Source organism: Mastigoproctus giganteus, chromosome 4 (genome assembly GCF_048544385.1).
Source record: "Mastigoproctus giganteus isolate SK-2022 chromosome 4, ASM4854438v1, whole genome shotgun sequence".
NCBI classification, from domain to species: domain Eukaryota; kingdom Metazoa; phylum Arthropoda; class Arachnida; order Uropygi; family Thelyphonidae; genus Mastigoproctus; species Mastigoproctus giganteus.
Window position 1 is genome coordinate 212,703,567 of NC_143578.1, and position 25,214 is coordinate 212,728,780.

Genomic DNA, 25,214 nt, shown 5'->3' on the forward strand with positions numbered 1-25,214 from the left:
TAGCAGCAGGCGAGTTTCCGAAATTATAATAAAGGCCACTCTTAGTGGCTGACCCATGCTGAATAGATAGGTAATGTATAAACGTTCCTGTTGTCTCAACGGGAAGTATTCAACTTCGAACGGCGACAAGTAACTACTTTAGGCCCTTTCCTACAAGGTATGGAGAATAACAGTTCTGCTATCCTCTGGCGTAGTCGTTCTCCACTAGTATTATACCTATTCCTTGAGTACGTGCGGGAAGGTGGGATACCTCAGTATATCCTAAATAAATTAAATTTCTCTTTATATTCTAGAATGAAAATTCAGAATGAAATACTCCTATGTACATTTTAATGGCATGTGTCCACATACACCAGCAGTGTGCGCTATCCTATTGAAAATCATGGAACACTTGTAGTTACGTATAAATAAAACTCATTTATTCAAAGAAATTAATGGCGTGCTAGTCCAGCTTTAGCCGTAAAGATTGCTTGAATGCATCTTGGAAAACACTATAATACTAATTTCTGATAGAAATCTGGTGTTGTGCTCAACTAAAAGCATTGGTAACCTTTGCTGTCAAGATGGTGCTTTCTGCATTCCAGTTAATCCCAAATACGTTCAGTTCGGTTGAGTTTTGGGCTCTGTACTTGCAATTTCAATGTTTTTAAATTGTTTTCTTTAAATCACTGTTCACAGTTCTTGCTTTGTGACATGGAGTGCTGTTGTGTTGGAAGGTGTAAGAACCACTTCTATAAAATTTACCCGATGTATGACAGACAGAATGGTTCTATGAATTTGGAGCCATGCTTACTGCAACCAATGGCAAATCTGTACCACGAAAAAAGCCTCGGACCATGGCATCTCTTCCAAATTCACAGTATAGACGACACACTCAAGTGAACGTTCTCCACACATCCTTCGTGCCCTAACTTCGAGATTGGAATGGGTATAGCGTGACTTGTCCCTCGGCCTATTCAAATTTATATTTGTTGTTTTGCACCGTACTAGCCGGCAGTGTGCCTTTGTTTTTGTTATCGAAAGCTTCAGCTTTAGCTCTTCCATGAATATTCATGGCATACAGGTCTCTGTATCGTGAAACATTTATAGGATGGTTTGCGGCCACTTAGGTCTGATGGTGAGATGAGGCAACCAGTTATCTCAAGTTGTGTTGGCAGGGCCGGATTTACACATAAGCTAAACAAGCTACAGTTTCGGGCCTCTCATTACAAGGGGGCCTTACTCCATCTTAAAAAAAATCCTTTTTTAATATTGTCAGGTGAACTGTAAGAGAGAGAAGGGCCTCACACATCTTATAGCTTAAAGTCCCAACAAGTTTAAATCCGGCCCTGTGCGTCGGGTGATGTCAATCTACATTTTATGCCTACCTGATCGTTTCTTTTGGGCTCACTGTCACCTCTGACTTCGATTTCTTCATCACATTGCATTGTTAACTTTGATTCTTTAATTCATGAGGATGGACATTTTCCCCATCTGACATTCAAGTAATGTTCCCCTCTAAAACTTTAGCCGTTTCGGTGTACTCATCGTTTGGCGTACACTACAGTATTTCCAGCCATATACAATTTTTTGGAATTAGAGGGCTCCCATCAATAATGAATTTTTATCGCTTTTTTTTACAACGGCGCTGAGTTACTTGCTTTCAGGCAAGGGTTACGCGGTTTTTATTCCTGGAAACTCGAATTTTTCGTGCAGAAAAGAGCAAACCAAGATAAGGACACACGAAATTACCGACACATTATATACTGACTGTTCATAGGCTTTGGTGCACGTACACAACATGCACTTAATCAGAAGGACATTTTCGTAGGAAATGTATAAATATAGAATTCATAAGAAGAAGGAATGTTGTTGCTTGGTCGGTTGATTTTGCCCTAGGGCAACTACGGCCATGAGGCATTAGTGTATTGTGCCTGTAAATTTGCGTGTATTCTATGAGAGATTTCCTGATTTGTAGATGAAAAATTCCAGTTTTAAGGGAGGATAAATACCCCTCTCATCCGCGTTGGCGAACCTTGTGATATGCTGTGCTGTACATTGTATGTAATGGTTAAGCACTGTATCGGTGTTTTCCATTTATCCATTTTTTTTTTTTTTTTTTAATTTATAAATTCAAAATGGTAGTAGTATTTTATGCCTGTAGATGGCAGAACAATACAATGTTAGCAAATGCTTCGGTTTTATCAGTTCCCTGTGATGGTACAGTGGAATTAAACTTTGAAGTACTGTACTATATGTATCTGGGATGTTGTTACAGCCTAAATGGGCGGGCCGTGCAGCACATGTGATCATTTTGATCACACGTTTAGAACTTGTCAATGATTTCTTAAGTAGCGTTCTGAAGTACAAAGCTCAGTTATGATTAACAGGTAAGTGGAGGCGTTTGCTCCTTTTTAACAAATGAATGAATAAAACTTAATAAATGGAATGTCATATGAAAGTAAAATTAATTTTGAAGTGCGTGAAAATGCGCATGAAAGTAAAATTGATTTGGATGTTGGTCGTGGGAAACTAACGTGTAATTTATCGGTATGAGCGTGTCTTTGTAACATATTGCGCTATTTCATAGTTACATGGAACTGTCATGCTCATGCAACGAGAATTCCGTCGCGGTAACGCAGATGGATTGTGTTGCTGTTCTCATATACGTTATGAAAAAGCCTTGGGCTAACAAATAAATAATAGATTTTTATTTTGTACGCCATCGCGACTAGAAGAGTTTACGATTTCATTGCAGCTGATATACCAGTGCAACAGTTAACTGGGGCGTGCATTTTTTGTGTGGGAGATTACTGGTTCCATTTCGCAATGTCACGTACGTTATTCCAGGATCGTAATTAGCCCATATCATTTCTCGTTGTCCACCGAAATTCAGAAATATTTCTTTTGGAACGACTGGAGCGTTAACCCCCCCCCCCCACACACACACTGTGGCCGAATGTCCAGTCTCTGCAAGAATGACTTGGGTTTTATTTCCCGTAAAATCGAATTTTTTATCAAAGCTTTGGGCTCTATACTAGCCATTGCATTGTTCGATTTCACTATTATGTAGAAATTCAAATGTAATGATCAAATGGACCATGGAATATTATTATTAGCCATATGGTGCAAGGAAGCCTGAGGCTTATGCTGCACAAACCAAAAAAAAAAAAAAAAAAAAAAAATTGAGTACCCTGAGAGAGAGAGGAGGGAATCACTGAAAAAGAGAAGAATGATGATATCCAGCTTAGGACTCTGGGTTTGCCAAGCCCATACTCACAAGGTGTGAGCCCCTGGGGTAAATATACTATTACATTGTTTAGTGCAATTGCATCACTAATATATAGTTGAATTTTAAGACAAAGAAATCGACGTTATGCATCATTGTTATAATATTTCACATCACGAAATCCTTTCTAATGAGTTGCTTTTTTCTTATGCTTCAGCTGTTTGACCTTTCATCGGTGGGTGGATAGTTACCTAGAGATATGAGCCAACAATCCAGTTGAGACTTATTTACACAATATGAGTGTGCCAAAGAGGTGTACTCTATTATTAGCCATTTTGCTGCACCAGCCAAAGCCAACCTGACAATAACCATTAAAATGGTGATGATACAACAGAAAGTGATGTATGTATGTTTTGGTTTGCCGAGTTTAAATCTGTAGTTACAGTGCAAAGGCAATACCACAGGGAATATGGAGGTGAGGTACTTTCAGGCAAGTGCATTAAGCAATGGGTAGAAGAGTTTAAGGGGAACTGGCAGTTCCCTTTCTCTTCTTAGAATAGAATCCTCTTAGAATCCTACATAAGTCTTCTTAGAATAGAATCCTTTTAGAATCCTGCATAAGACAGGTGCGAGTCGGGCTGTGGTAAATGTCGAGAATATTAACATTTGTGAAAGTATTACACAAGTCCAAGGAAATCTGTCCATTGTGCTAGCAGAGAACTAGAAATCCCTGATTGACCATTCACAAGATTCTCTGCCATGTCTGAAACTCTATGCATACAAAATCCAGTTTGTACAAGCATTGAAACCAGATGATCTGCTACATTGGAGAATGTTTGCTATGGATATGCGTATTTGGATTGAAAATAATGACAATTTCTCGAACAAAGTCGTCTTTAGTGGCAGGTTCACCTTCCACCTGTCCGGTAAGGTCAACTACCACAACTGCAGGATCTGGGGCAGGGAAATAATAGAATATTTAATTGTAGTATGACCTACATATAATTATTCCCATCATGGCATGGTGGTGCCAGGGGTTTACAATACATATTTACATCCAGAGATACACATAAGAAATACATACATATTACATAATATACATGCATACACACGTTACACTATATATCGAGACTATTGTAGGCACAGCACAGTTTTAAATTTTCAGTTTAGCGAAGATTCCCTTTCTTTATTTTTTGTTGTTGACCATTGCTTGGAGGTCACCATCGATAGCTTGCAGTGAGGGCAGCATTTGCTTTGGAAGGAATCTGTCGGTAAGCACTAGGCAGTTATGGTCTGCTAGCAGCTGTTGTTGAAGACTGGAGATAAGGGGGAAGAATGTGCCAACACCAGTGATCCCAGAAATTCGGCTCTGTAATTTTTCTGGTGGCCATCTTGATTGTGAATAGCAACCTTCGTTTTCCTATGTATGATCAAAGCCTGTGCAGTTGAAGGGCATCGGGTAGCTGTGTTGCTCTGAGAGCTGGAGGAAGGTGGAGCTTGGTGTTTATCCATTTTAACAGCCAGCATTTGGCAGTGAATATCCTTTTAATATTGGATTTGGTAGCAGAGGCCCATATCTTTGAGGTATATAGTACTGTTGGGTAGAGATTTGATATAATATACCATTTTACCAGGTGGGGAGCAGCTGTTGCTTGGCAATCCAGCATAGTGAAGTCAGCCTCATGTATGAGGTTAACATGCTCAGTGAAGTATAGCTTGAAATTGAAAATGACCCCTAGATCTTTGTGCGTTTGAACACTTGGGACTGAGGAGCTATTGAGCACAGGTTCTAGCATTGTTGGGCTGCCCTTTAGTGAAAAGATGATGTGTGCCGATTTCAGAGGGTTTATTTGGAGGTTAAAAGCGTTGAAGTTGTTTGCTATATCCTGTAGTTTCCTGTTGATTTGCTGTGTGGCTTTGGCTTCTGAGTCAGATGGTGATATCCCAGTAAGCAGATTGACATTGTCAGCATATGTGATCCAATTGCACTTGTTGGCCACAAACATTGCCATGAAGAGAACAGCAGACAGGACCCCCCCCCATCCTTGAGGCACACCAGCAGTTATATGATGCATTGTTTTCATTCTGATCTTTAGCACAAGGGTCCTCTTGGATAGGAGAGATTCTAGGAACCAGAGAACATTGCCGCGGAAATTGAAATAGCTTTCTAAGAGATGTAGGAGTTTGGGTATATAGATGACATCAAATGCAGAATGGATGTCAAGATATATAACTGACAGCTCTTGTCTTTGTTCTAAGGCTTCTAAGATGTGTAGTGTGATTGTTGCTAGATTAGTTTTCATTGACCTTCCTGAGATTTCATAGTGTATTTGCCGAGGATGGTTACAGAGAATTTGGTGGGTGATGGACGGTAGTAGTGGTTTCTCCAGAATTTTTGATATGATGCAAGCGATGTGTTGGCTTGGGAGAGTTGATTGTTGGTGCCTAGGAAGGGACCGGACAGAGTACCTGTTCCACTGTGGTGGAAAGTAATGATATTTGAGGGCATCTGTTGTATATGTTGAGGAGCGGATTGAAGATGCTTAAGCATTTGATGATGAACTGGCAGTTGCTGTGAGAGGGCGAGCATTATTGGCCTGTATCAGTTGTTGCTTGAAGATTTGTATTGTACTGAGACCATCAGTGGGATGAGAGTAACTGAAATATAGTAGGTTAGGTAGAGCTGGAGGCTGCTTGGAAAATCTGGCAACGTAAAGCCACTCAACCAGGTCGATGTTACTGGGAGAACTAGCCTTTGTTTTGTAGAATGATCTCCCCCTTTTCAGGGTTCTTTGAAGGTGCTCCTTAATTGCTTCTGATTTGTATCTGTTGAATTCAGCCCTAGCTCTGGAGAATGCAGTCTTGGACGTTGCCAGAGGCTTTTCATTTGGTGTGTAGTGATTGTTTGAAGTGGAAACTTTGATTGATTTGGGGGTCCGCCACACTTTGGAGCACGGGGATGATGGTAATGGTCTTGGTGGCAGTGTGAAGGGCGATAGTATTCATCCATTTGGTTATTAGATCTATTGTGAGGCTCAGTTCGCATCCATCTAAGATGTTCCATGGGATATTAGATGCAGCCTTAATGCATCGCATTGGATTTAGAAATCGCGGGGCAATCATCTTTCACATAGATTTGGTTTTGGGGATATTGAAGCTTTTTTGGGTAGAAATGCTGTAAATACGATTTGTTGGTGGTCTCATTGAAACATGTTGCCCGTGGTTTCTTTGTGTTGACATATCATGGAAGAATAGACTATGCCCAGCAGGTTTTGGTCTCTTGTTGGCCGATAGTTAACTTGGAAGATTTGGAGAGATTCTGTGAGCCGACTTCTGATGTTTTCGATAGACGGTGGTAGATTGAAGTCTCCACATATGAGATGAGTGGCTGCTGGGTGCAGATTATTTATTAACCAGTTAGTGGCTTCGTCAATAGCTGTTGCAGTTGGTGTTGGAGGAAGGTACAGGGATGTGATGCCTGTAACGCCTTTAGTGAGGATGATTGGGATTTCCCAAAATCGAATGTGTGGTGCATCCTTTCCCGTAACCAGGTGATTGGTCCATTTTTCTTCACCGAGACTACCATAACAACCAGTAATAATTACTTGGATATGCAAGAGCATTTTATGATTCCACAGTGGCAGAACATCAACTGAACATTGTTTCAGTAAGATCGTGCTCCTTCTCATTGGGCTTTGACTGTGTGATAATTTCTCAGTGAAGGTTTGCCTTGCTGTTGGATTGGATGGGGAGGATCAATTCCCTGGCCCCCTCACTCAACAGATATAATCCCACTGGACTTTTTTTTTTTGTGGTGTTATGTGAAGGATCAGGTATATTGTGCACCCATTGCAAATCTGGATGAACTTTGCAAGCAAATCACTGATGCAATTGCTTCTGTGACACCCCAAATGCAAGAAATTTTTTTTTTTTATGTGAACCCCAAACACGAGAGGTATTAGAACCTATAGTACTTAGTACCGTGCTTGGGTTGGAGGTTGAGAAGACGAAAGAAGATATTTGTTGACATTGGACTTGAACTTCTGTAGATTGTAATTTTCAGGAAATACGTATGAAGGAAGGTTGTTCCAGAAAACGGCAGTTGAATGAATAAATGAGGAAGATGAAAAGTTGGTTCTGTGGGTTTGAAGTTGGACAGTAAATGGATGTTGGCTGGTGGCTACACGTGTTCGGACTGTTTTGAAAGAGAGAGCGGGAATTATAGAAGCCAATTCAGAAGAACAGTGCCCATGGAAGTATCTGTAGAAGAGGCATGCAGCAGAAACAGTACGTCTATGAGAAAGCGCGTGGAGAGACTCTGTTAGAGATGAATCATTAATTAACCTAACTGCCCTCTTCTGAATGGAATCAAGAAGCCTGAGAGAGGTTTTGGGGGCACTACCCCAGTTGTGGGAACAATATTCCATGGCAGGGCGGATTTGCAATTTATACAGAGTGAGCAGCTGTTTGGAAGAAAAGTAACGCCGAGAGCAAAAGAGAAAGCCAAGTTTTTTAGATGCAGAGGAAGCAATATTAGTAATGTGCTTGTGCCAAGAGAGATTAGAAGTCAGGGTAATCCCCAAGAGAGATATATCATTTTGCCTAAAAATCGGAGTGTCACTAAAGATAAGCATAGGAGCAGAAGAATCCTTTTTTGCGAGATATAAGACAAGACTGAGTTTTAGAAGGGTTGAAATCAACTAAGTTGTCTTTGCCCCACTGGAGAATTACCCGAAGATCGGCATTTAAGGAATTGGTAGCAGATTTTCGAGAAGTTGAAGTTGATTGAGCAGGACAAAGTTTCTCAAAATGGAAAGTGGAATGCAGTGTGCTATCATCGGCAAAACTATGGATAGGATTTCCAGTCAATGGAAGAAGGTCATTAATATACAAGAGGAAAAGAGTGGGGGAAAGAACTGAACCTTGGGGGACACCAGCATTAGCGGAGAAGTTAGAAGACAGAGAGCCATCTACCATCACCCTCAGTGAGCGATCAGAGAGAAAACTGGATAACCAATTACTAAAAACAGTTGGCAAACCATAAGATGGAAGCTTGTTTAGAAGACCTTTATGCCAAACACGATCAAAAGCCTTTGAGATGTCAAGAGCAACTACTTGTGTTTCACCGAACCTTTCCTGGGCGCCTCCGTAGCCAGGTGGGAAGGAGCAGCAGTGCGTAGCACACGCTTCTTGATTAGACCAGGGTTCGAGCCCGTCGCCACCAAATATGGAGAATGCGGAAAGGTCAGGGAATGACCACCGCATATTTCCGGAGCAATATGGCCTTAGTTGCTAATGCTCCTAAAAACCAAATAACAACAACAACCGAACCTTTCCATTGAGTTAGTCCATAAATGGGTAACATAAGCCAGAATATCACCAGTGGATCGACACTGACAGAATCCATACTGGTGATCGTTGATCAGACGGAAGGTTTCTAGGTAGTTTAAGAGTTGGCGGTTAATTGATTTCTCCATTACTTTAGAAAGAGTAGAAGTAATTGCAATGGGACGATAATTGTATGGGAGGTATTTGTCACCCTTTTTAGGAACTTGCTGGATATGAGCAAATTTCCAAGCAGAAGGAAAAACACCTTTGGAATAAGAAAGGGAAAAAAGGCGGCAAAGAATAGGAGTAAGTTCAGGAGCACAGGTTTTGAGAGCAAGTGGAGAAATACCATCAGGACCTGGAGCTTTCTTAGCATCAAGATTCGTCAAAATCCTTCTGACATCCTTTGGACGGAAGACCACAGGAGGCATTGAATGGAGCGTGTTGGGAATGGTGGGAGGTGTTTTACCAAGATCATTAATACATGAGCTGGAAGAAAAATGGGATGCTAGCAGGTCAGCTTTATCCTTGGCTGAAGTGACAACAGAACCATCTGGTTTGGACAGATGGGAGCAGAGATGGGCAAAAGTTGCGGCCAATAGCTTTGGCAAGAGACCAGAATGCTTGGCTACCATTAGGGCAAGAAGCAAGTTTTCTACTCTTAGCCTGTTCAAACTCTAGTTTGGACTGATTAATAGCCGCTTTACAATTGTTGCGAGCTTTGGTGTAGGCAGAAAATGAAACTGAAGAATAAGAAACAAGCCAATTACGATATGCAACATTCTTCTCTTGAACAGCCTTAGCACATTTATTGGAAAACCAAGGTTTAGATAAAGGGTGAGATTTTAAAGTGGAGTGTGGGATAAAGGATTCCATTCCTGCAAGAATAATTTCACTGACACGATCTGAGCAAATGTTGACATCAGAAGTTTTGAAACAGTGATCCGACCAAGGAAAAGAAGAAAAGAAGTCTCGCAGGTCATCCCATTTTGCATTCTTGTAATGCCAAACAACACGAGTTTGGGAATAGCCACGAGATAAAGGTTCCATTGGAGAAGAGACAATCACCAAGTTGTGATCTGAAGTGCCTAAAGGACCTCTCACTTCAACCGTGTACTTAGAAGGGTTGTTTGTGAGAAAAAGATCAAATGTATTGGCTGTATGATTAGGATTGTCTGGTATTCTTGTAGGTAAATGAACAATCTGTGCTAGATCATTAGTAATTGCAAAAGCCTCAGCATCTCGACCTGCTGGGTCGGTGTGACTAGAAAACGGAAGCCAGCTGGAGTTGTGAACATTAAAATCACCAAGGAAAATTACCTCACTGTTAGGAAAGTTGGACTGGAGAAAGTCAAGTTGCAAAGAGAGGAAGTCAAAGAGCTCCAAGTGATTAGTGGAGTTGGGAGAACGGTAGAGACAACAGATGAATTTGACACAATGAGGTAGAGAAATTTTAAGCCAGAGAAGATCAAAGAGAGGAGATTCCAAATTGTCAAGTCCCTGATAGGGAATATCAGAACGAACATATGCACAAGTACCACCTTTGAGGCGAAAGGAATCATACAGCGAATAATTTGGGCATCTGAGATGAGCAGTAGTTGAATCAACCGATAACTGAGATTCTGTCAGAAAAAAGTACATGGGGTTTGGCAGACTGCAAGTGGAAATGGACGTCATTGAGATTAGAATTGAGACCACGCATATTTGTGAAATGAATTAGGAAGTGCTTGGGAGGTTTAGATCTTTTCGCAGATAAGCTTGCTCTATTAGTTTGACAATTCATGGTGTATTCAATAGTAAGAAAAAGTGTGTGGGACATGCTGTATGAAGTAATGGAATTTTTGGATATGCCGTACATGTGGTAAGAATATACCCAGATCCTTGACATAACGTGGCCTCGACAATGCTCCCCGCATACACACTACTCGGACTCCCTCCAGTCACTATCTGGCAGAGTAGAGGTAGCAAGATTATACACTAGCTGATCCAGAAGCCTCCTAGAGAGTTACCAATAGGTTCGGTTCGGTGTACTAACTAGCGGCCGGCCTGCGAACACCGTTTTAGAGCTGTACCCTCGAAATGTAAGGAATATTGGATCTCGCCACGACGTTTATCATAACCTCAAAAGTCATCAGTCATACTGCATGATGGAAGAGATAGGGAAGGGTTTACCGGAACTTAGCTCTAGAGACTAAACATGGGTTCCACCACTTCAAGACTCCAATAAGCAAATTGGTGGTATTTCACCGGTTGATGAGAGTCATCTACCACCTAGTACTGTCTGGTAACATAGAGGGGCGGCGTTCCTCCATGTGGTGTGGGCGCCACACCTCGACCCCTACTTACGTTGGTTCACACCTGGGTGGTCACCCACCATGTACTTGTGCATGGAGGTTATACCCAGGATTACTAACAGTCCCACCATCGTGAAGGTGCAAGCAGAGGATTTGGCTGTCACAGACCGTCTGGACTTCGCCGAAATTGGGTCCACTTGACTTGAGTGTCACCCGAATATCAGTTCCATCAGCGTTTTAGACTCCCAGGTAGCAAGTACAGCTTGTCTGGCATATCTGAGAGAATGTCTGTGACAACCTCAAGGACCGAAGGACCAAACCTCAAGGACCACTTGGCATGAAATTGAACCATTTGGACATTCTATGTGCTACAAATGGTGCCGATGTAGAAACTTATTAACTTTTTGAGGTGTCCTTTCCCTCGAAGGGAAAAAAAAAAAAAAAAAAAACTGTTTGCCGATACCTCTTGTAGTTCCTGTTATAATAATTTGTAATGGGTCAATAATTTATGGACACTGTATATATTTAATCAAAAATTTTGTTCATTTATATGTTGTGGTATGTTTCTGTGTAATAATTTACACACTTAAGTGAAAAGAAAATAAGTTACCTAACTTATTTTCTTTTCATTGAAGTGTGAAAATTATTTAATAGTCTGATGAAGACATTCATTTTCTTTGCTAAAAATATTAAATGGTGCTTGCCTTTTAAAGGAGTTTTTTTAAAGAGCAGAATTAGCTTGATTTCAGCAGGTGATAGAAAGTGGAAAGCATTTACCCCAGATTAAACTTCTTGTGTATTGTATTATATACAAAATAACAAGAAAAAAGAAAAAAGGAAAAAAAAAGCTGTGCTATCCCATGTTTGTTTTATAAAGTTCACTCAGAAATGCCCTTTGGATAACAGTAACAATGTTGGGTTATATAAGTGAGAGTCCATTGTTTATACATGCCAATTTAATTATATCTTATTGGCCACCAGCATGGGGATCTTTTTGATCTCACTTTTCTTTCTTTTTTTTTTTTTTTTTTTGCTCTTTTAGTTCTTGTGCTCTAAATAGCTAATTTTATCTAGTACCCTTTAAGAATATTTGTCTCCTTTATTTCTCTATTAAAAATTTGAGAAATCATTATCAAATAAGGTCAAAATAGTCCTCAGTATGCTATTGTTTTTTGAGTGAGTGCCATCAGTGTATACTGAATAGATGATTTGTATATCTTGTTGTCCTATGTTAAGAATGTTAATTTAACATAGTTAACATGGCATTTCTTAACATCAATATAGTTATGTTCCAGATCCCAGGCAGAATAATTATGGTGTGCTGTATCTAATAAGGCTGTATCTAATTAATTATGCATTGTTGGTTCATAGCATTAAAAAAAAAAAAATTGACCATTTTTCAATATTATCATGAGTTTTGACTAGCAAGACAAGGTTGCTTATGTTTTAATTATAAATGTCTTTTCTACTTATACAATGAAACTAGAATTCTAGTAGCCTAACAATGACAGCTAGGATATCAGATAGCAAAGTAGCAAAGGTTGCTTTGTGGCTTTCTTCATATTTTGTTTCTGTTAGATCTTAAATACTGTAGAGGGGCTGTTGCTTGGAATTAAGCTGTAGTGTTAACTGCTAACAGAATGTGAATGCCAGCATTTTTAGTTCTAATTATGTTTTTCTAGGGACTCTTATGAGCAAATTACCAGCATGCAGGTCCAGGTACAGAGTTGGTTACCGGGATCTGCTAGTGGAATTGTTCATGTAGACACCAGTTCAGATGCAGCTGTACAGACATTGGTTACTGCCTTTTGCTCATACAAAAACATTAATTACAATTCTTGTTGGGCAATTTATAATTCTAAGAATGAAGCTTTGAAGCCACATTTAAGTTTGAAGTCAGCTGGAATCATAGATGGAAAGACTGTATACCTTGGTAATAAAAGTAAGTTTAATAATGTATTATTTTGGTTTATTTTGAGCTAACATTCTTAATAAAATATTAATTTTGTTACCTTTTGCACTTTGTTTCATTATATTACAAGAAATCTGGTGTATGCATTTGTGGGTGGCAGGGTTAGCTAGGAGGGAGGGAGGCTGCCCTAGCAATGGGGGCAGCCCCCCTAAATTTGCTAAGTGTTTCTTCTGTTAATTAAATGTGATTGACCAAAATATTCCTAAATCACCTTCACATTTTGCCCTTCTACATTTCAAATTATTTAAAATGAAAAATCTGTCTGTATGCAGTCCTACTGGCTTCATAATTTCTTATAAATTGGCTTGTAGAAATGCTAAGAAAAAAATCTTAATTTGCTTCTCAGAATCAGAATGATGGACAAGGTTGCACCTTTTTTGTAGACAAGTTTGTCTGGGGACCAACTTGACCATGGACCATAGTTTGCATGCCATTGTCCCAGATGGCAATGCCAAAAGAATTTACATATATGTGACAGTTAGAATGGTCAGTGGAATTTTCATGGCAGCATACAGGTTCAGTCTCATTGCCTCCTTGCTGTAGTCATGCATGCTAACCACTGGACTATGGCCAGCACTCAACGTACTAAAGGAATACCATGTGGGAGGTATTTTCGCTGTTTTCATTATATAAAAGAGGTTTCTCATCCCTGGCCCTTGTTTAGTTTTTGTAAAATTTCCTGACTGAAAAATTTCCTTACTTTTCAAGGTAAAGTATATAATAATGCTATATGCATGCACATGTATCCACTGAGCTATGTGAGTTTGAGATATGCATTTTCATATAAACTATATGCGAATTATTCTTAGGAACATTTTTTCTAAGTACACAGTGAATTTCATGTTAATATGAATCTCTATTCAACTCACCTATTTCTTTTTTTTAAAGAATTTTTAAAAACTGTGCTAACTATACTGTATGTATTGAAATAAAAAAATATGGAATTGAAAAAAAAAAATGATTGTTTAGAACTATTTTTGTGCAGAATTGCATGTTAAAAGTGCTCCTACCACCACAAGGTTGCTTAATCTGATTATCACTGTCAACTGCAAAAACATTCTGACTTTATCCTTTCTGTTATTTATTTATTCTTAATTTATCTTGTCCTTGGGAATTTTTTGGCTCATCAGCTACTTAGCATTAGCAATGGCAAATGATGCAAGAAACCAAGCTTATACAGCATCAGCCAAAAAAAATAAAATAAAGACACCTCCCATTTCACCTATTCATTTCCCCTATTAGTTTGTTTAGTTCTTCCTTAAATTTATTTAAGCTTTCAATTTCCACAACAGATGGAAGTTTGTTCCAGCAATCAACCATCCACATGCTAAAGGCAAACTTCTGCACATCTATTCCGTAACCATCCTTTCTCAGTTTGAATTTGTGCCCCCCCTTGTGTGTGGTCTGAGCAAGAAAAAGAATCCCATCAGCATTGAGCTTGCTCAGTCCATTCAAAGCCTCAATCAGATTACCTCACAGGCGCCCAGTCTCCAGATGTTGCAATTTGCAGAACTGAAGCCTTTCCCGATAAGAGCATCCATTTTTTACCCTCACCAACCTCGTTGCCCTTCTCTGTACTTGTTTCAGCAGCTCCACATTCTTCCTAAAATGAGGCCTCCAGGACATATGCCAGTTTTTATGGTACTTTTGTTCGTACTCTTTTGTTGTGTGTTAATCTGTAAAAGGTGTATATGTAATGTGTTCATAAGCTAATTTTCATGGTGTGCAGACTGAAATATTTAGCATAACTCATAGAGGAACCTTACTTCCTGTGCTGTGATTAGCTAACCATAGCTGTGACTGAAGTGGATTGAAGAATTCCTTCAGAAGAATTTCATTTGAATCCCTTCTGAGACTGAAAAGTGTAGACAGATAATGTGAGAAGTTTTATTTTATTATTATTTTTTTTGTGTCTGATGCTCCATCAGCTTGCTTTTTTTGTCTCATTGCACTACTAATGCCAATAAGATGCTTGCAGGACTGTCTTGTCTTTTAATCTCTTTTTGTGGCCAGCAGGATTTAAACTGCATAGATTATTATTAATAGACTACCAACTTTCACCGCATCATTTGGTTAGTTGTTTGGGGATTAAATCAAACTAAACTAACTAACCTAAACTATAAATGTTGCAATAGTTAATGACCCAGACATTTAGTTTTGATGGAAAGATGTGTAAGATAAATACAGGTTGAGTATCCCTAATCCGAAATGTGCCGTATTTCAGATTTTTTCAGATTTTGGAATACATGGCATGGTGGAATTGAAGTAAGGTGGAAATAAAATTTAGATTTCATGCAAAAAATTCAATTTTATTTACCAAAAAAAAAAACCGTGATGGTCTCTGCTTCCAAAAGAATATAAATGCAACAAACAAAAAATATAAATGCAACAAATACTAATTCAAAATTCATATTTCATGTGAAAAAAAAAAAATCCTTTTGATTTACCATCTTGAGAAGGAACATCACAAGCAGTTGAGGGTCCAGAAACTGGGTCCTTCAGTGATGTGGAGACATTGTGCTGAATGGCCTTTTTAAATGTTTCTTTCAGAGTCATTTGCCTCATTAGCAAAGGCTTTTGTTGTGAAAGTCTCTCTTTTATTTTATAAACTGGCATTATTTCTTGTTCTGTTATAAAAGCACGCTGCTCTAGTCCTTCAATGAGTTCATCACACTTTTTCACCACGTCATCTATAGGCATTTTTACTGCAATATTAAGAATGGCATTTTCATTGTCACTTTTACCATGATTGCCTTGATTCAAAACCATTTCAGCTGTTTCACCATCAGTCAATGAATGAATAACTGGAGCCAGGGCCATGCAAATTTGGGGTGCAATGGACATGGCGCACCAGCGCTCCGATCTAGGGGCCCCAATCGAGGGAGCAGTGAAAGTCTCAACGTAAATAAATGGGCCCCCTAAATCCCTTTTGCATCCGGGCCCCCAAGTACCTTTTCTTTTTTCAGACAACCTTTTCTCAAAATCATTAGCTTCATCATCACTGAGCATAGTTGCAGGCCAGAGGTTGTGCCAGCCATGCATAACTGTCTTTAGTCACTGAGGTCCAAGCTTTTGCAACAGCATACACAGCATCCTTCAGGTTACACTCCTGGAAACCTTTCACACCCACGCCTCTGTTCATTACTGCCAGCATGCTGTTCAAGAAGGTGTTTTCATATTTACACTTCATTGATCTAAGGATACCCTGATCACATGGCTGAATTAATGAAGTCATGTTTGGAGGAAAGTACATGGTATAATCATTATTTTTGCTGAGCATTTCAGCTGGAGGATGTGCAGAACAGTTGTCAATAAAAAACAAAATCTTGCAGTAATCATCCAGTCCAGCTTCACTGCAGTGAGCATGAGCTGCTGGTACAAAATGTTTGTGAAACCAATCAGAAAATATGTTCCTGGTGATCCTTGCCTTTTTATTAGCATAATAATCGACTGGTAAGAAATGCACTTCTTTAAAATAGCGAGAACGCAAGTTTTTGCCTATCACGGCAAGTTTACAGTTGTGCATGCCTGCTGCATTAGTACATCCAAGCACAGTTAATCTGTCCTTCGCATCCTTAATTCCTGTTGGGGCTGTCTCATCAGCTGTAGTTAGTGTTTTCCTGGGGCAATAATGCCAAAACTGATATTTCATCAGCATTATAGAGTTGTTCTGCCGTCAGATTTTCATCAGTGAGGACCTTGGCAAACTCGTCAAAGAATTTTTCTGCTGCCTTGTGATCAGCAGATGCTTTATCACCACAAATCTTTAAAAATTTAATGCCGTCTTTTCTTGAATTTCTGTAACTAGCCTGTTGAATATTGATAGTTCACTTCAGCAGGGTGCTTAATGATTTTGTAATAACTGAGAGAAAAGTGGAGGAGAAATTGTTGAAGTTAAAGATAAGAAAGGCACCTGGGCTGGATGGGATCTATAAAGTTATATTAAAGGAGGTGGCAAAGAAACTAAGCAAACCCTTAGCCATAATTATGAGAGCATCCTACATATGAACTATCTAAGTATATTGCACAACTCCTTACACCTCTTGTGGGAAATATTGCCCACACTGTCGCTAACAGCGGTGAGTTCATTCACTTTATTAAAGAGCTCTCAATCTCTGACAGCGAGATTATTAGTATTAGTAACGGCTGCATGGTGCAAGAAAGCCTATGGCTTATGCTGCACCAGCCAAAAAAAAAAATCCGAACAAAACAATGATAAAAATAAATAAATAAATAGATAAATAAAATAAATAACTAATTAATAATAATTAATAAATAAAAAAAATAAAATGAAAAATAAATAAAAAGGAAATTAAACCTATCATCCTATGCGCTTCCCTTACCTGAAAGTACTATCCAGATGACCTTTGAATTTCCCCAAACTGTCGGCCTCTACCACCCATGAAGGCAACTTATTCCAGTAATTTATAACTCGCTGGCTAAAATAAAACTTCCTGCAGTCCAATCTAAACATTTCCCCCCGTAACTTGAATTTATGTCCCCTAGTTCTAGCATCATTTATAATCTTGAAAATTTTGTCCTCATTCATTTTACTGATGCCTCTCAGAGCCTTAAACACCTCAATCAAATCTCCTCTAAGGTGTCTAGTTTCCAAACAAATTATGGTGTCATTCGATGTAGTGTTCCTGTTTACATTGATCCCAGTCCAACAGGCCGTAAACTGTGTCAAGAGGCTTCTGGAGAATGACTCAAATCTACCGAGCAGAAAATCACTAACCACAGAAGACACCTGTACCGCCCTAAACCTATGCTTATCAGGCAGCGTCATTACCTTCGGGGATTCCTTATACAAGCAGGTGCACGGTACTGCCATGGGCGCCCCGGTTAGCTCCGTAATGGCCAACATCACCATGGAGGAATTGGAAGAACAGATATTCCTGGTCCTACCAGTGCCTATTACATCATGGTGCAGGTATGTCGATGACATCTTCACTATCATCCCACGAGGTTCTGAAACAACATTACTGGAGCACCTCAATTCGTTGTCAGTGTTCATCCAGTTCACTTTTGAATTGGAAGTTGATGGGTCCCTTCCATTCTTAGATGTCCTGATAAAATGTGTGGGCCCACACCTGGAAACCTCAGTATACCGTAAGCCAATGTGGTGCGGGCAGGTTACCAACTACAGATCGGGCCACGCCCCTAGCCATCTCAACAGCACTGCCTGCACCAAATTCTCCCATGCTTGGAGCCATTCCAGCTCAGGTGAAGCTAGGCATACCAAGATTTCCAGAGTGAGAACAGACCTGGTTATCCAAGCCACATTTTAGACAAGTGCTTATTGCAAGCATAGGAACTCATGATCCACTCAAGACCATCATCAACGCATGACAATATGCTTATTGCCTACATTCCCTACTAGCCGGGCATGTCGGGCCAGATTTCGAAAATCCTCTGGGAATACCACATAAAATGCGTGCAGCTACCTGGTAGAAGCTTACATTCTCTGGTTTCTAACGTGAAGACTCCGGTCACCCCTCTTTTGTGCATTGGGGTGGTATACCGCATAACTTGCAAAGGTTGTGGCAGCTGCTATATAGAGGAGAGCTCAAGATGCCTTCAAGACTGCCTCGCAGAGCATGACAGGTCAATCCACCTTGGTGAGACTAACCAGTCCGCAATCGAGGAACACTTCTGGTTCGACCCATCATGAACTTAACACCAAGCGTGATTATGAAGTGATTGACCAATCCCGACACTTTCGCCACCACCCCTGGCTAGAGTCACTTAACATCTCATGCAATTCAAGAACTATGAATCGCTGCAAGGGCACAAGACTATACCCTGTCTTAGAGGCAACTATCTTTAAATTGGATAAACGCTGGCAGCAAATCCACACACGTCCGAGCAACAACAATGAGCAGCAACCCAGTAGTTGAATGTTTAATCTCATGCACGCACAACTCTGTATTCATTAAAATTTTGTATCTAACGTCTTTATTCTGTTAGAATTGCCGATGAAGGGGTCCATTTAACCCCAAAAGCTCATAATTAAGTACAGTACAGTACTTATTTATGAGAGCATCCTTGGATTCAGGGGAAGTTCCCACGGACTGGACATGTGCAAACGTATCCCCAATTCACAAAGGGGAATCTAAGTGTGACACGAGTAATTACAGACTAGTTAGTTTAACTTCTGTTTCTGGTAAAATAATGGAATGGATTCACTGGTTAAAGATGCATTGCAGCATCATCTAGACAATACTGCAGCAATAATTCAGACAACATGGGTTTGTTAAGGGAAAGTCTTGTCTGACAAATTTGATTGGATACTATGATGTGGTTACAAAAGAACTGGATACAAAATTTTTTTATTTTTTGCATCCAGTTCAAAATTACTGGATGTAATTTTGATATCATATACTTGGATTTCAGGAAAGCTTTTGACACTGTTGCACATGGAAGACTACTGAACAAATTGGAGCAGAATGGTATTAAGGGTAAGTTGCTACAATGGGTAAAAGGGTGGTTGAATAGGAGAAGACAGAGGGTGGTAATCAATGGATGCTGCTCTTCATGGATTAATGTTATTAATGGAGTCCCACAGGGTTTGGTGTTGGGCCTACTGTTGTTTTGTATATTTACCAATGATATTGATGAATGTATATCAGGCTTAGTGTCAAAGTTTGTAGATGATATCAAGGTTGGCAGGGTTATTAATGACAGTAATGGCAGTGTGCTACTGCAACAGGATCTAGAAAATTTGGGTAGATGGGCTGAGAAGTGGCAATTGAAGTTTAACATTGACAAATGCAAAGTACTGCATATGAGTAGGAATAACCCCAGAGGAATGTACCAACTATGTGGTACTACACTTAGGGTGGTTGAAAATGAAAAAGACCTGGGAGTAATTGTGCAGTCAGATATGAAGTTTTCTGTGTAATGCAGACAGGCTGCAAGAGCAGGTCATGGGGTTTTGTCAATGATATACAAGAATCTTGCCAGCAGAGAAAAGGAGGTGTTATCCCTTTGTATAAGGCAATGGTCAAGTCAAACCTTGAGTACTGCGTACCGGTCTGGATTCCTCATTTTAGGAAGGACATAGATTTGATTAAATGTGTGCAGAGAAGGGCAACAAGATTGGTGAGGGGAATGAAGAGATCCTCTTACCAAGAGAGGCTTAAGTTCTGCAAATTGCAGTGGCTGGAGACTAGGCACCTGTGAAGTGATCTGATTGAGGTGTATAAGGCCTTGAATGGGTTGAGCACGCTGAATTCTGATGGGAGTCTTCCACTTGCTCAGATTACGAACCTAAGGGGGCATAAATTCAAATTTTAGAAAGACAGCTGTAGAATAGATGTGTGGAAAATTGCCTTTAGCCAGCGGGTGGTTAATTGCTGGAACAAACTTCCATCTGTCATTTTGGAAGTTGATAGCTTAATGAAATTCAAGGAGGAACTGGACAAACTTTTAGAGGGAATGGTTGTGTTAATTTTTTTTTTTTTTTGGCTGATGCTGCATAAGCTCGTACGCTTGCTTTCTTGCATCAGTGCCTCTATTACTATTTTCAGTTCTTTATGATCTTTGCTTGTTCCATGATCAGCTGACCGGTAAGTGGCATGTGTTCACTGTGATGCTGACGAATTCACTCTATCAACCCACAATCGACATTTTTAGCTTTATATAGTGTTTTTATATTTTTCATTAGCTTCCGTTCATCACTTTCAGCATTGAACTTGAACAGCTTATCCTATTCTTTTTTCAGGTCGTTACAATGGCAAACTTTTCTGTAAGACATCTCACTTACACCGCTGCCTAGTTTCTTCAACAAATTCACTTTCTGTTCTATAGATAAACTTAAATGCTTCCTCTTCTTCTTATTGTTACCCGGGTATCAGTTTTTTTTTTTTTGACGTTTTCAACAATATCTTTGCACTACAGAGCAGAGAATAAACTAAACAAATGGTGAGTAATGGACATTGACACCTTGCATTGATGGTAATTGGTGCTTTACTAATGTCAACACACTGCGTTGCAGCCCTTTCCCGCTAGGACTCCCAGTTTCCAGAACTTTCGAGTATTTTTCGAAAAGTTTCTGTTTTTGGAACTTTTCGGTTTTCGGAATTTCGGATTGGGAATACTCAACCTGTATAATTTATACTTCCTTATTTCTGAAATAAATAAATATGATCTTTATTGTTAAGGTTCATCAGTACACGCAAGTACCACAACTTTACAAAACCCTTCATGGCACCATGCCAGGGGTTAATAAGTATTCAAAGTAAAGTGAGTGTTATATACTATTATATTCATTTAAACAGCTGAAACATATGTAGATAAAGCTATGTAAGTGATTTAATGTAAATAAAGTTATTGCTATGTTATTGATTTCTGAAACATATGTTTAAAATAGTAAAAGTAATACATATTACTGAAAACCAGCTCTTTAGTTAAATCTCTTTTTGATATTATATTTTGTGTAGACATTATTTGTGTTTTGTTGATCTAATGTGTGTGTGTGGTAAAGTAGTGCAGTAATGTAAATATAGACTTTTAAAAGTTGTAATTATTAGCAAAGTATTGTTGTGTTTATTTCCTCCTTTTAATCAACATCCAGGACTGTTAGAATTTTTATTTAAATATTTCAGACATTGCTATACCTGAAACAGTAGCTGATTAGAAGTATTAGAATGCTTATATTCAAATTAATTAAATGCTAGTATCCTGGTAGTTATTTAATTTGAATGTGAGTTCCTTTATGAAACTATATTATTTTTTAACATTAAACTATTGGAATGCACAAGACTTGATTAAGGAACTTTGGAATGATGTCCCAGTCTAATAATACCAAGCATCATCTTTAGTTTGGTTTGGCAAATATTTTTCAAATCAAATCATTGCATTCTTTGTCTCTTATCTTTACTGCCCTCCCAAAGGGAACAGGGAAAATATGAACTGATTTGAAGGGAAAAAAATACATTGAATATCTATTATTGGGTAGATTGTTTTGTTCTGGTTTCAGAACTACTGTCATTTTTTAAATCTAAATATTGTGCTGATTTAATACTAAACTAATGTACTTTGGTTTTCCTTGTTTTGTGATCATATTTGGCTGTAGAAATACGTGTACTTTTAATTGAGAAATCCTTGACCTCATCAAGAATAAGGGTTTAGTATCGTGCTGGAATTCAACATTTGTAAGACATTTGAAGCAGTTGGTCAAGGCTGTCATGTTCACCTCTGTTAATAGTTTCATCATGTGTTTTCTGCCTGAAATTTGTAAAGGCATTTTATATAGTATGAGGCAGAGTATTTTAACTGTAAGGACAATTTTAAAAAATTTGAATGATCAAAGCATTTCTAATGCAATATCTTTTAGTGTTTACCAATATAAATATAACTTATAAATTTCATATAATTATATATTGTATAAAAATGTTGTTCAGCTATTGTTTCAGAACACTAGTGGGGGAAGAGACTTATATTTGAGATGCAGCATGCTTTCTAGAACATCAGGTTAACCTTTTATTATGTGGGGATCATTTTGACTATTTTCTTTTCTTTTCTTTCTTTCTCCTTTACATTCTTAAAACAATCTGCCTGCATTGTTGAAAATTTTTATTATTTTTATTTTTTTATGTCTCTCTTTTTTTTTTTCAATTTCAGTAGAGGAATTTTGACTTCCATGCATTTGTGAATTTTTAGTTAAGCCCTTTTGGCTAGCACAGTGAATGTGATTACTGTTTTAGCCGAAAAGGTCCTCTCCCTGTAAAGGTTTTTATTTTCCTGTAAACAAACTTGACTTAGAATGTACACAATTTGTAGACAACATAAATTGACATTGTTTTGTTGTAAACTAATCAAGAAGAATTTTTGGGATGTTTTGAAGAATTTTTATCTGTGTTTCTAAATAATTGTAGACAGTTTGTAATAGATAACAGCATGAAAAAAATATATATATATTAAAATTGTATCGGGGGTGGGGGTTGTGCCTGCTGGCCATTGTCTGGTTTTGGCTTACAAAAGGTGAAATTCTTTGGAATTCATATCTGGAAGTTGATGAAATTGAATAAAATGATAGCTAATAGATGGTAAAGTTACATCAAAAAGAAGTAATTACAATTTTTTTTTATGATTTTGTGGTTTGTATTTTTTTTTTTTTTTTAATCCTGATTTGATTTTTCTCTTTAATGTTGGGCAACTAAGCCATATTAAAACAAATTAATATTTAAAAATGTTTATTGTATATTCCAACATTCAACTCTGCATATAAGATGACTTATTTTTTGGCTTAAATTGGTGCATATTATATATTCACTCTATAAGTTGACTCCCATTTTTACATTCATTTTTCATATCTTATATAGTGGTGCATTAAATATGCATTGTGAACCACTGGATATTTTTTAATTCAGTTGTTTCTGCACTTTTTTTTTAAAGTTTGCATTGTAACATTACACTGTGAACTTTTTCTGTAAAGAAAGGTTAAGCATGTACAGAACTCACTAATATTAGAATGTTGTGAAATCAGAAACTACAGGCATTGATGACAACTTGAGATTACTGTATGTGTACATGGGAAGCTTCTCATGTAAACCAAGCCCATTTCCTGTTGATGTTTAGTAGTGTTCTGCAATAAAACAATGCTGTGCTATTGCTTTAATAGCATTCTCTTTGTGCCATTACAGGTGATTAATATCATTGTTAATTGTTACCTTTCATCTACAAAAAAAAACAAAACAAAAAACTGGTTAGTTAACGTATGTAGTGCATTACATTTCAGGCACATTCAAGTTTTTTTTAAAATTAAATGTTTTTTTTTTTTTGCAATTGATAGGTGTAAAAAGTTAGTTATCTCCTTATCAATTATTTGCTAAGATTGTTATAGAACACTTAATAAAACTCTATAGTTTCAAGTTTTCTAAACTTGACTGTTCAGTTTTATTACAACTGTATAATATTTATTACTGTCCTTCCATAATAGTCGTTTTTTTTTTTTTTTTCAAACTCTTTTCTCTCTATATAATGTATCTTTTTACAAGTGATACCATGTTCACAAGTTTTGCATAACAATTCAAGCAAAGTGCTTGCAGCTAAAGCTAACAATATGCTGCCATAAAACTGCATTTAACATACGAATTTATTTTTCCATACAAATTGTGTGTGTGGGGGGGGGGATATTTTTATTTGTCTGATAGGCCATATTTTTATTTGTCTGATTTTAATAAAATTTGGAATGGCTCAACAAATAATTTTGAAATGTCCAAATATAAAATTTTGTGAAAATTCGTTCACTGAGAATTGAGGTGCTACACATGGACAGATGGACTGACATGGCGAAGACAATGGTGCATGTATATATGCGCACATGTTTAAAAAACAATAATTGCTCTGATGTCAGTTTAATAGATAGCAGTAGAAAGGTGTTTATGAATAGTTTATAGAATTTTTTTTCTTTTTTCCATTCTGTAGCCTTATTATCTGATTGATCCACATCCTTAATTTTCTGGTTTGTCAGTAATAATTAATTATATTGAATTTTAACTTATTGACATCTTTTCAAGTGGAAGGTGAGTTATTAATACGAAGTGAAATTTTCTCTAGTTTGTTAATCCTGTAAACAAACAAATTAATGTGAACTGCCTTCCCCTCCCCCCAACAGCCTTTCTATAAGCCATTAAAAATTTAAGGAAAAAGAGGATAATATTATATTAGCATTCTCAATTATTAGGGTGCATACCAGCTGAAATTAAAAGAAAAAAAAAATCAAAATTTACTCTTACTTAAATTTTTTTTTTTTTTTTTTTTATGAAAACCCCAAACACGAAAGGTATCAAAACCTATAGTACTTAATTAGATTATCTTGATGTATTTAAAATAAACTTTGGCATTACTTCAAAGTTTCATCTCACATAACCCATATATTTTTTGTTTAAGCATGATTCTTTATTACATATGTATGTTTTACTACATCATTACTATATATATATATATATATATATATATATATATATATATATATATATTATGCATTTATATGGTAATAATAATAAGCAGTGATTAGATGAACTTCAATACAGAAAATTTAATAATTTCAAAACACAAATTTTTCCACATTTATGTAACTCATGATACTTATGCTGGTGATAATTGTATCCCCAGTCTATAACAATGACTCTTTTAAGGAATATTAATATTAGTGGTTTCTGCTTTAACTTTATATGTGTGTATGATTCCAAGAGTTTTGTGTGTGTATTTATGTAACACTAAACGAATGACACATTGGATACCTACTTATGGTTTTCGCTGGTGGTTATACTTCTGTGAATAAACAATTAAGGTTCTATTTTTAATGCTTATGTGTTATCCAATTTAAGCACTAGTTTGCTTTTAAAAACATAGTAGAGAAAGCTAATTCATTTATCATCCTGTCGTTTTGTTCCTGAACTGC

The 25,214-nt window shown here is 37.7% G+C and overlaps 1 protein-coding gene across 1 annotated transcript in view; it reads left to right on the plus strand.

Annotated features, from left to right (window-relative positions):
• Window positions 1–2,265: 2,265 nt before the first annotated feature.
• Window positions 2,266–25,214, plus strand: part of LOC150087387 (ectonucleoside triphosphate diphosphohydrolase 1-like) — a 95,696-nt gene continuing 72,747 nt past the window's right edge. Inside the window, exons 1-2 of the mRNA XM_090372463.1 lie at window positions 2,266–2,369; window positions 12,513–12,772. Coding sequence (XP_090228589.1) covers window positions 2,359–2,369; window positions 12,513–12,772 — 271 coding nt within the window. The 5' untranslated portion in view covers window positions 2,266–2,358. The remainder of the gene's footprint in view (window positions 2,370–12,512; window positions 12,773–25,214) is intronic.